Genomic DNA, 12,011 nt, shown 5'->3' on the forward strand with positions numbered 1-12,011 from the left:
TTTTGCTTCTTCAAAGGCCATGCAGGAAACAAAGGGAGAAAATAAAATGTAAAAACAGAAATGATAGAGACTTAACCAAAAGAGTAAGACATAAGGTGACAGAGATATGACAAATAAAACAACAATAAAAAGGGGACATATATATTATATTTCGGAAATGGTCGGCATAGAAATGTTGTCAGTGTTCTGCAACATCAAATGGTCAGCAGGATACCACCTTGCACCCCACTGCTGGTTTGCCTCTGAAGCTAAGTAGGGTTGTCCCTAGATGGGATACCAGATGATGCTGGAAGTGGTGTTGGAGGGCAAGTAGGAGGCACTCTTTCCTCTGGTCTAAATTGTAATTATAATATCCCATTTCCCCGGGGCAGTGATTGGGGGTGTTAAACAGGTCTCCTGACTCTCTGTGGTCATTAAAAGATCCCAAGGCAATTATCGTAAGAGTAGGGGTGTCCTGGCTAAATTCTCAATATGACCACATAACCATCCTCAGCTTCCAATTGGCTCATTCATCCCCCCTGTAACTATTCCCCAGGTCCTTTCTGTAAATGAGAACGTGTTCTCAGTCAAATTACCTGGTGAAATAAATGCTGTGTGGGAGTTACATCCCCCCCCCCCCAAAAGAAAGAGTCAAACTTCTTCCCCGTCAGGCTTTGAGAGGCAACGGGCTACAAGCGTTTTGGCTACGAGGCTGTCATACGTGTCCACACAGTGTGCTGACCGTACCTGCGATTCTGTCCTGGGCTCGGATACAGACGGAGGCTGGGGTCAAATGGTGGGCTTTCCCCAGCAGCCTCTGGGGCAGCCTGTAGGAAGTTAGATGGGACCAGGCCTTTGTGTCCGTTCAGGTCACCCTGGAAACGACGCACATTAGACACCCACGTCACACATATAACCTTTTGACCTTAGGCAATCAAAAAAGACAGTCCGCGAGCATTTCTGTCCATCAACTACATTAATCCTTCAACAACAACAACGTCCTCGTCATTCACATGGTCACGTATTTAAGGTGTTAAAACAGTTCAACATTTTTTACAGTCTTCTCAGTGTTTGTTTGCACGAGACAGACAGACAGACAGACAGACAGACAGACAGACAGACAGACAGACAGGCAGACAGGCAGACAGGCACAGACAGACAGACAGACAGACAGACAGACAGACAGACAGACAGACAGACTTAACATGCTTTCAAGAGCCCTTCCCAGCGATGCAGAGTGAAGAATAAAAATAAATAGAACACGAGGAACAAAATACACAAGAATGGAGCAATAGAGGGAGCACCAGTACCAGATCAATGTGGAGCTATATACAGGAAGTACCAGATCAATGTGGAGCTATATACAGGAAGTACCAAGATCAATGTGGAGCTATATACAAGTACCAGATCAATGTGGAGCTATATACAGGAAGTACCAGATCAATGTGGAGCTATATATATACCAGATCAATGTGGAGCTATATACAGGAAGTACCAGATCAATGTGGAGCTATATACAGGAAGTACCAGATCAATGTGGAGCTATATACAGGAAGTACCAGATCAATGTGGAGCTATATACAGGGAGTACCAGATCAATGTGGAGCTATATACTGGGAGTACCAGATCAATGTGGAGCTATATACAGGAAGTACCAGATCAATGTGGAGCTATATACAGGGAGTACCAGATCAATGTGGGCTATATACAGGAAGTACCAATCAATGTAGTACCAGATCAATGTGGAGCTATATATACCAGATCAATGTGGAGCTATATACAGGAAGTACCAGATCAATGTGGAGCTATATACAGGGAGTACCAGATCAATGTGGAGCTATATACAGGAGTACCAGATCAATGTGGAGCTATATACAGGAGTACCAGATCAATGTGGAGCTATATACAGAAGTACCAGACAATGTGGAGCTATATAGTACCAGATCAATGTGGAGACAGGAGTACCAGATCAAGCTATACAGCTATATACAGGAGTACAGATCAGAGCTATATACAGACAGACAGACAGACAGACAGACAGACAGACAGACAGACAGACAGACAGACAGACAGACAGACAGACAGACAGACAGACAGACAGACAGATAGACAGATAGACAGATAGACTTACATAGAAGAACCCATCATCGTCCATGTCACCAAACACATAGATGATGTCCCCGGCACCAAAGGTCAGTTCAACCTGCAGATGGCCATAGAGAAGACCATGATAACAATGGGACTTTATCTTTCCCAAAATGGAGTTACATCAACTGGTAAGGCCTGATTGGTACGAGACTTGTTTCCATTGTCCAGTACAGACAATAGAACATTAGAGCTCCAATTTGACTGTCTAGTGAATCGGTAACACGTCTTTTTACTGTCCGTTTTAATATATAACTATAACACAAGCCTTTGTCACAGGGAACAGCATGACGCTCACCTCGATGTCAGCGTTGGGAGAGCTCTCTCGAGGGTCGTAATCAAAGATGGCCTTCATCCTGCGAGGACCGGTGTCCGCCGGGTTTGCCATGGCGACAGCAGATTGGCTGGGATCTGTCAATCAAACACAGAAATACAGAGTCAGATTTCTGACCATTTTTGAGTGGAACATCTTGTTCTTTTTAATTTCCATGCAGTTAATAGTAACTCATGCAGCAAACAATCACCGGGAGAACCGAGAGTACAAGATGAACAACAGCAGAGGCTTTGAGGATGTTTTAGGACCTTGTCTTTGCAGGCATTCAGGATGGTGAGGGTCACATAAAAGAGTCAAACCACTTGGTCTGTTTTCCTCAGTTTGGTCTGTTTTCACTCAGTTCAGTCTGAGTGAATACAACAGTTGGAGACTTAACATGCTTTCTTAAGAGCCCTTCCCAACGATGCAGAGTGAAGAATAAAAATAAATAGAACACGAGGAACAAAATACACAAGCAATAGAGGAGCACCAGTACCAGATCAATGTGGAGCTATATACAGGGAGATCAGCTATATACAGTACCAGATCAATGTGGAGCTATATATACCAGATCAAGGAAGTACCAGATCAATGTGGAGCTATACAGGGAGTACCAGATCAGGAAGTACCAGATCAATGTGGAGCTATATACAGGAAGTACCAGATCAAGGAAGTACCAGATCAATGTGGAGCTATATACAGGAAGAGTACCAGGGAGTACCAGATCAATGTGGAGCTATATACAGGGAGTACCAGATCAATGTAGAGCTATACAGGAGTACCAGTACCAGATCAATGTGGAGCTATATACAGGAAGTACCAGTACCAGATCAATGTGGAGCTATATACAGGAAGTACCAGTACCAGATCAATGTGGAGCTATATACAGGAAGTACCAGATCAATGTGGAGCTATATACAGGAAGTACCAGATCAATGTGGAGCTATATACAGGAAGTACCAGATCAATGTGGAGCTATATATATCAATGTGAAGTACCAGATCAATGTGGAGCTATATACAGGAAGTACCAGATCAATGTGGAGCTATATACAGGAAGTACAATGTGAGCTATATACAGGAGTACAGATCAATGTGGAGATATATACAGGAAGTACCAGATAAATGTGCAGCTATATACAGGAAGTACCAGCTCAATGTGCAGCTATATACAGGAAGTATCAGATAAATGTGCAGCTATATACAGGAAGTACCAGATCAATGTCGAGCTATATACAGGAAGTACCAGCTCAATGTGCAGCTATATACAGGAAGTACCAGATAAATGTGCAGCTATATACAGGGAGTAACAGTAGTAGATCAATGTGCAGGAGAAAGAGGTATTTGAGGTAGATATGTACATGAAGGCAGGGTAAAGTGACTAGGCATCAGGATAGATAATAATAAGGTATTTGAGGTAGATATGTACATGAAGGCAGGGTAAAGTGACTCGGCAACAGGATAGATAATAATAATAATAAAAACAGATTAGTGACAGACAACAGGATAGATAATAATAATAAAAACAGATTAGCAGCAGATGAGTTTAAAAGTGTGTTGTGTGTGTGCATATGAAAGTGTAAGTGTGCATGCATGTGTGTGTGTGTGTGTGTGCGCATGTGAAAGTGTGTGTGTGTGCGTTTGAGTGTGCATGTATGTGAAATTGTAAGTGTGTATGTGAAAGTGTGTATGTGAAAGTGTGTATGTGAAAGTGTGTGTGTGTGTGTGTGTGTGTGTTTGAGTGTCACTATAACTGCCAGTGCAAAACAAGAAGAGACTTGAGAGTTCATGTAGTGATGATGTCCCTTAGAACATTACATGACACAACATCAAGAGGAAGAGGACATCATCATCACCAGCACTGTTATCAACAGGCAAGCAGACAGTCCTTGGTGGCAGCAGGATGAGGTTAATTCATATCAGCCCGTTAGAATGACGCAGCAAGTCAGAGACAGATTTAGAGAGGTCGCATGTTGATGATGTCATGGGTATCTAGTATAACACATGCAGGTCTCCAGTGGAGACTTGAGAAGTTAGAGAAAGGTCTAGAGAGCCAGTGTTGTCATGCGTATCTTTTCTAATACATGCAGGTTTCCAGTGGACACTAGAGCAGGCAAGGGGGGGCAGAGAGAAAGACAGACACACAGAGAGAGAGAGAGAGAGAGAGAGAGAGAGAGAGAGAGAGAGAGAGAGAGAGAGAGAGAGAGAGACTGACTAACGGATATGTTACAAACCTTGACTGGAGGAGTCTAAGCTATCTTCCCACAGCGCAGCAGCCTCCACTGGAAGAGCAGATGGGTATGGGAGTGAGGTTGGGTGGGGACAGAGGAGCAGGTTAAATGGAGCATTTCACCCTGGTCCTCCTGGTTCGGACACACTCAGTAGTACAATCAAACTAAATGTAGAAACCTAAGCCAACCCTAGAGAGAGCAGCCCGGAGGCCAGATCTTATATTATACAGTCACACAGGAGACAGACATAAGGAGATCAGAGGGGATGCTGAAGGAAGGGGGCACTGAAACGAGGGCAATTAAATATATTCAAATGCTATAACAAGGAACTGCATCAATCTAAGTTTTAGGCCTCCTACATCTTAGTCTAAGGAAGATCATTATAATGTTGAATACTGTGAATCCACAGATCATTATAATGTTTTGGATATTGAACAGTGTGAATCCAATAGATCATGATAATGTTTTGGATATTGAACAGTGTGAATCTATAGATCATTATAATGTTTTGGATATTGAACAGTGTGAATCCACAAATCATTATAATGTTTTGGATATTGAACAGTGTGAATCCAATAGATCATTATGTTTTTATTGAACAGTGTGAATCTATAGATCATTATAATGTTTTGATATTGAACAGTGTGAATCCAATAGATCATGATAATGTTTTGGATATTGAACAGTGTGAATCTATAGATCATTATAATGTTTTGGATATTGAACAGTGTGAATCTATAGATCATTATAATGTTTTGGATATTGAACAGTGTGAATCTATAGATCATGATAATGTTTTGGATATTGAACAGTGTGAATCCAATAGATCATGATAATGTTTTGGATATTGAACAGTGTGAATCTATAGATCATTATAATGTTTTGGATATTGAACAGTGTGAATCTATAGATCATTATAATGTTTTGGATATTGAACAGTGTGAATCTATAGATCCCCTCTGATCATAGCGATAGAGAGGAATCAAAGGAGGAATGGGAAAGAGGGAAAGAGAAAAGGAGAGAGAGAGAGAGACAGCCAATCAGCAGCGACAGCGAGACACACCTTTCTTGGATCGTCTCGGTTTTGGCGGTGGGACAGGGCGACGCGGAAGCTGTGCATGTGAGCGAGTGCCTTTATGGAATTTAAAAAAAAGGAAAACCAAATTTGAAACCAAAAAGAAAAAACACAGACAGACAGACAGAGACGCCAGAACCATGAAGAAGCAGACCAGACAAGAGACAGAATGAGTTTGAAGCCTGTAAAAAGCCATTTTATAAACCAACCAATAGTAAATAACCAGCGAACAGAACACAGGAAGTGGAAGTGAAAGGGTTAACCCATCCGAAGAGATCCATTTGGGGAAATAGGAGCATGAAATAGAGACATATTGTTTTGTCAGCTTTCTCTAGTTGGCTGGGTGGTTAATGCTGTGTGTGTGTGTGTGTTTGGGTCCATAGCACTTAGCCGCCCCCAACAGCTTATCCCACTAACTTATGCTTCTGGCAATTCTTTGAAATGAGTCACATGATATGGAGTCGACGATCAACCCATAAGCTCAAGCTAGGATGGTTATCCTAAAACAGTCAGCAAACACAAATATCCAGGTGCAATTAAAGACCAACCATGAAAGCATACGAAGCAGCTCATAGGAGTGAGATTTCTTTGGTTTACTTTGTCATTTTATTTTAATTTATTTTTTATTTAACCAGGCAAGTCAGTTAAGAACAAATTCTTATTTTCAATGACGGCCTGGGAACAGTGGGTTAACTGCCTGTTCAGGGGCAGAACAACAGATTTGTACCTTGTCAGCTCGGGGTTTGAACTCGCAACCTTCCGGTTACTAGTCCAACGCTCTAACCACTAGGCTACCCTGCCGCCCCTTTAATCAAATAGCACAAATCTAACTCAGGACATGAGTCATTTAAAGTGAGAACTCATGAACAGCAAAGAGATCATGAGTTAAATGTGTGTTTTCCATTAACCAAGATGCAGCTGTTGTTCTATCACTTCTGAGAAATTCTTCCAACAACAAAAAAAATACATTTTATATTTGAGATTCTTCTTTGCCTTGATGACAGATTTGCACACTCTTTGAATTCTCTCAACCAGTTTCATGAGGTAGTTACCTGGAATGAATGTCAATTAACAGGTGTTACTTGTTAAAAGTTGGTTTGTGGAATTTCTTTCCTTCTTAATGCATTTGAGCCAATCAGTTGTGTTGTGACAAGGTAGGGTAGTATACAGAAGATAGCCCTTTTTGGTAAAATAACAAGTCCATATTATGTCAAGAACAGCTCAAATAAGCAAAGAGAAACGACAGTCCATCATTACTTTAAGACATGAAGGTCAGTCAATACAGAACATTTTAAGAAGTTTGAAAGTTTCTTCAAGTGCAGTTGCAAAAACCATCAAGCGCTATGATGAAATTGGCTCTCATGATGACCGCACAGGAAAGGAAGACCCAGATTTACCTCTGCTGCAGAGGATAAGTTCATTAGAGTTACCAGCCTCAGAAATTGCAGCCCAAATAAATACTTCACAGAGTTCAAGTAACAGACACATCTCAACATAAACTGTTCAACCCAGTATCTCTACTTGCACATCATCATCTACACATCTATCACTCCAGTGTTAATGCTAAGTGTAATTATTTTGCCTCTATGGCCTATTTATTGCCTTACCTCCCTACTCTTCTACATTTGCACACACTTTTCTATTGTGTTATTCACTGTAACGTTTGTTTATGTGTAACTCTGTGTTGTTTTTGTTGCACTACTTTGCTTTATCTTGGCCAGGTCACAGTTGCAAATGAGAACTTGTTCTAAACTGGCCTACCTGGTTAAATAAGGTGAAATAAAAAATAAAAATAATCTGTTCAGAGGAGAATCAGGCCTTCGTGGTCAAATTGAAAAGAAAGAAACCACTCTAAAGGACATCAATAAGAAGAAGAGACTTGTTTGGGCAAGAAAACACAGGCAATGGAAATCTGTCCTTTGGTCTGAATGGTCCAAATTTGAGTTTTTTGTTTCAAATGCAGTGTCTTTGTGAAAGACGCAGAGTAGGTGAGTGGATGATCTCCGCATGTGTGGTTCCCACCCGTGAAGCATGGAGGAGGAGGTGTGGTTCCCACCGTAAAGCATGGGGGAGGAGGTGTGGTTCCCACCCGTGAATCATGGAGGAGGAGGTGTGATGGTGTTTTGCTGGTAACACTGTCAGTGATTTTATTAGAATCACACTTAACCAGCATGGCTACCACAGCATTCCACAGCGATACGCCATTCCATCTGGTTTTGCGCTTAGTGGGACAAGCATTTGTTTTTCAACAGGACAATGACCCACCACACCACCAGGTTATGTAAGGGCTATTTGACCAAGAAGGAGAGTGATGGAGCGCTGCATCAGATGACCTGGGCTCCATAATCACCCGACCACAACCCAATTGAGATGTTTTGGGATGAGTTGGACTGCAGAGTGAAGGAAAAGTAGCTAACAAGTGCTCAGCATATGTGGGAATTCCTCCACTGTTGGAAAAACGTGTGCAACGCTGTCACCAAAGCAAAGGGTGACTACATTGAAGAATCTAAAATATAGAATATATTTTGATTTGTTTAACACTTTTTTGGTTACTACATGATTCCATACAATATGTGTTATTTCATAGTTTTGATGTCTTTACTATTATTCTACAATGTAGAAAACACAAATAAGTTAAACCCTTGAATGAGTAGGTGTGTCCAAACGTTTTACTGGTACTGTACATATATATATCTATCTATATCTATCTATATATCTATATCTCTATATCTCTATATCTCTATATATCTATATCTATCTATATATCTATCTATATATCTATATATCTATCTATATCTATATCTATATCTATATATATATATATATATTTAAGAAAATGAAGACTAGAAGGAGAGGAGCAAAACATAAACATGTGTTGGCAGTTCTGAATGTCATAACATCCGTCACGTCACGCTACAGAACACAGTTGCACACGCTACAGTACACAGTTGCACACGCTACAGTACACAGTTACACACGCTACAGTACACAGTTACACACGCTACAGTACACAGTTACACACGCTACAGTACACAGTTACACACGCTACAGAACACAGTTACACACGCTACAGAACACAGTTACACACGCTACAGTACACAGTTACACACGCTACAGAACACAGTTACACACGCTACAGTACACAGTTACACACGCTACAGTACACAGTTACACACGCTACAGTACACAGTTACACACGCTACAGAACACAGTTACACACGCTACAGAACACCGTTACACACGTTACAGAACACAGTTACACACACTCTATATATCTATATCTCTATATATCTATATCTATATCTATCTATATATCTATCTATATCTAAATCTATATCTATCTATATATCTATCTATATCTATATCTATATCTATCTATCTATATCTATATCTATATCTATCTATATCTATATCTATATCTATATCTATATCTATATATATCTATATATATATTTAAGAAAATGAAGACTAGAAGGAGAGGAGCAGAAACATAAACATGTGTTGGCAGTTCTGAATGTCATAACATCCGTCCGTCACGCTACAGAACACAGTTACACACGCTACAGTACACAGTTACACACACTACAGAACACAGTTACACACGCTACAGAACACAGTTACACACGTTACAGAACACAGTTACACACGCTACAGAACACAGTTACACACGCTACAGAACACAGTTACACACGCTACAGAACACAGTTACACACGCTACAGAACACAGTTACACACGCTACAGTACACAGTAACACACGCTACAGAACACAGTAACACACGCTACAGAACACAGTAACACACGCTACAGAACACAGTAACACACGCTACAGAACACAGTTACACACGCTACAGAACACAGTTACACACGCTACAGAACACAGTTACACACGCTACAGTACACAGTTACACACGCTACAGTACAGAACACAGTTACACACGCTACAGTACAGTAACACACGCTACAGAACACAGTTACACACGCTACAGAACACAGTTACACACGCTACAGTACACAGTAACACACGCAGTAACACACGTACACAGTAACACACCAGTTTACTACATAACACAGTAACAGTAACACACGCTACAGAACACAGTAACACACGCTACAGAACACAGTTACACACGCTACAGAACACAGTTACACACGCTACAGAACACAGTTACACACGCTACAGAACACAGTTACACACGCTACAGAACACAGTAACACACGCTACAGAACACAGTTACACACGCTACAGTACACAGTTACACACGCTACAGTCATACAGAACTTCTGTCATCACGTTGTTTCACTGTCCACTCCCACGGGAAAACAAATACCACAAAGAACATACCCACACCTGTTGAAAGACCTCAGTTCGTACACATTCTACGGTGATGCGTACAGGCTGACAACATCAAGACAAACCATAGAGCTGACAGCAAACAGAAAGCACTGTACAAATACAACGTACTTGACTGATTCATTGTTTGATTACATGGACGATGTGTTACTTGGATCAGGCCCTGTTTAATAGGCACTTGTGGGATGAACCCAGTTGGCATTGGATGTTGATATGATTGACAGCTGTAAAACCATTTGATGATTGGACGGTGTTATGACTGACAGCTCTGCCTACCTATCTTCTCCATGTTTGTTGCGGTAGACAGGAAGCCCTGCTGCAGGAGTGTCTCTCTGGTCTCCTCGTCCTCCACCTGAATCTCTGACACCATGTTACATGGCACGTAACCATGACGACCGCCGACTCGCCCGCGGTAGAATCCATCCGAGTCTTTGTCTCCGTAGATCTGGAGGATGGGGGGGGGAAACAAGATGGCGGCTGTTAGGTTGTGTTATTGTCTGACTACCTCATTAATAGAAGAGAGATAGCATGGAGAAACCTTTCGCCTTCCACCACCAATCACTATCATTTTTAATTTTTTTAAACATATTTTGTACTTTTCACCCTTTTTTTTCTCCCCAATTTCGTGATATCCAAATTGGTAGTTAGTCTTGTCCCATCGCTGCAACTCCCATACGGATTTGGGCGAGGCAAAGGTCGAGGCCACGCATCCTCCGTAACACGACCCTACCAAGCCGCTTCTGCTTCTTGACACACTGCTCGCTTAACCCGGAAGCCAGCTGTGCCAATGTGTAGGACGAAACACCGTGAAGCTGGCAACCGGGGTCAGCTTGCATGCGCCCAGCCAGCCACAAGGAGGCGCTGGAGTGCGATGGAACAAGGACATTCCGGCTGGCCAAACCCTCCCCTAACCCGGCCGACGATGGGACAATTGTGCGCCGCCTCGTGGGTTTCCCGGTCTCGGCCGGCTGCGACACAGCCTGGGATTGAACTCGGGTCTGTAGTGACGCCTCAAGCACTGCGATGTGCCACTCAGGAGGCCACAACCAATAATTATTGACAGATCGGATGAGTGTCTAACATAGTGCCAGGAATGTCACTGGGATTATTCTGGCAGGTTCCATACCTTGATGATTTGTCCCTCTCGGAAGGGCAGTTCTTCCTCAGCAGCGTCGGGATTGGGAGACATGTTGACCGGGTCGTAGGGGAACAGAGCCACAAAGATACGCACCTCATTGTCTCCTATAGGCCATGAATGATCCATGCTCTCTGCACGCAAACACACAAACAGAACTCACATTATTTGGAGCAACAGTTTGCCTAGGCTCTGTTGTTTAATGGCATGGTAGAGCTCATCCCCCCCCCCTCGCTCTGCTGTGTAATGGCGTGGTAGAGCTCACCCCCCCCGCTCTGCTGTGTAATGGCATGGTAGAGCTCACCCCCCCGCTCTGCTGTGTAATGGCATGGTAGAGCTCACCCCCGCTCTGCTGTGTAATGGCATGGTAGAGCTCACCCCCCCCCCCGCTCTGCTGTGTAATGGCATGGTAGAGCTCACCCCCCCCCCGTCTGCTGCTCACTCCCCCCCCGCCTGCACCCCCCCCGCTCTGCTGTGTAATGGCATGGTAGAGCTCACCCCCTCGCTCTGCTGTGTAATGGCGTGGTAGAGCTCACCCCCGCTCTGCTGTAATGGCATGTGAATCGCTCTGCTGTGTAATGGCATGGTAGAGCTCACCCCCGCTCTGCTGTGTAATGGCATGGGAGCTCACCCCCCGCTCTGCTGTGTAATGGCATGGTAGAGCTCACCCCCCGCTCTGCTGTGTAATGGCATGGTAGAGCTCCCCCCGCTCTGCTGTGTAATGGCATGGTAGAGCTCACCCCCCCCCCCCCCGCTCTGCTGTGTAATGGCATGGTAGAGCT

General features: G+C 43.0%; 1 protein-coding gene across 1 annotated transcript; it reads right to left on the reverse strand.

The window, feature by feature from the left end:
• Window positions 1-726: 726 nt before the first annotated feature.
• LOC135536441 (RIMS-binding protein 2-like) lies at window positions 727-11,363 on the reverse strand (the record flags this gene model as incomplete). Its single annotated transcript, XM_064962782.1, has 6 exons — window positions 727-854; window positions 2,111-2,182; window positions 2,423-2,535; window positions 4,671-4,718; window positions 10,371-10,539; window positions 11,221-11,363. Coding segments are annotated over 6 exons (673 nt in total), but the record flags the coding sequence as incomplete, so codon positions are not given.
• Between the last annotated feature and the right edge of the window lie 648 nt (window positions 11,364-12,011).

This window comes from Oncorhynchus masou, unplaced genomic scaffold (genome assembly GCF_036934945.1).
Source record: "Oncorhynchus masou masou isolate Uvic2021 unplaced genomic scaffold, UVic_Omas_1.1 unplaced_scaffold_6186, whole genome shotgun sequence".
Taxonomy (NCBI): Eukaryota; Metazoa; Chordata; class Actinopteri; order Salmoniformes; family Salmonidae; genus Oncorhynchus; species Oncorhynchus masou.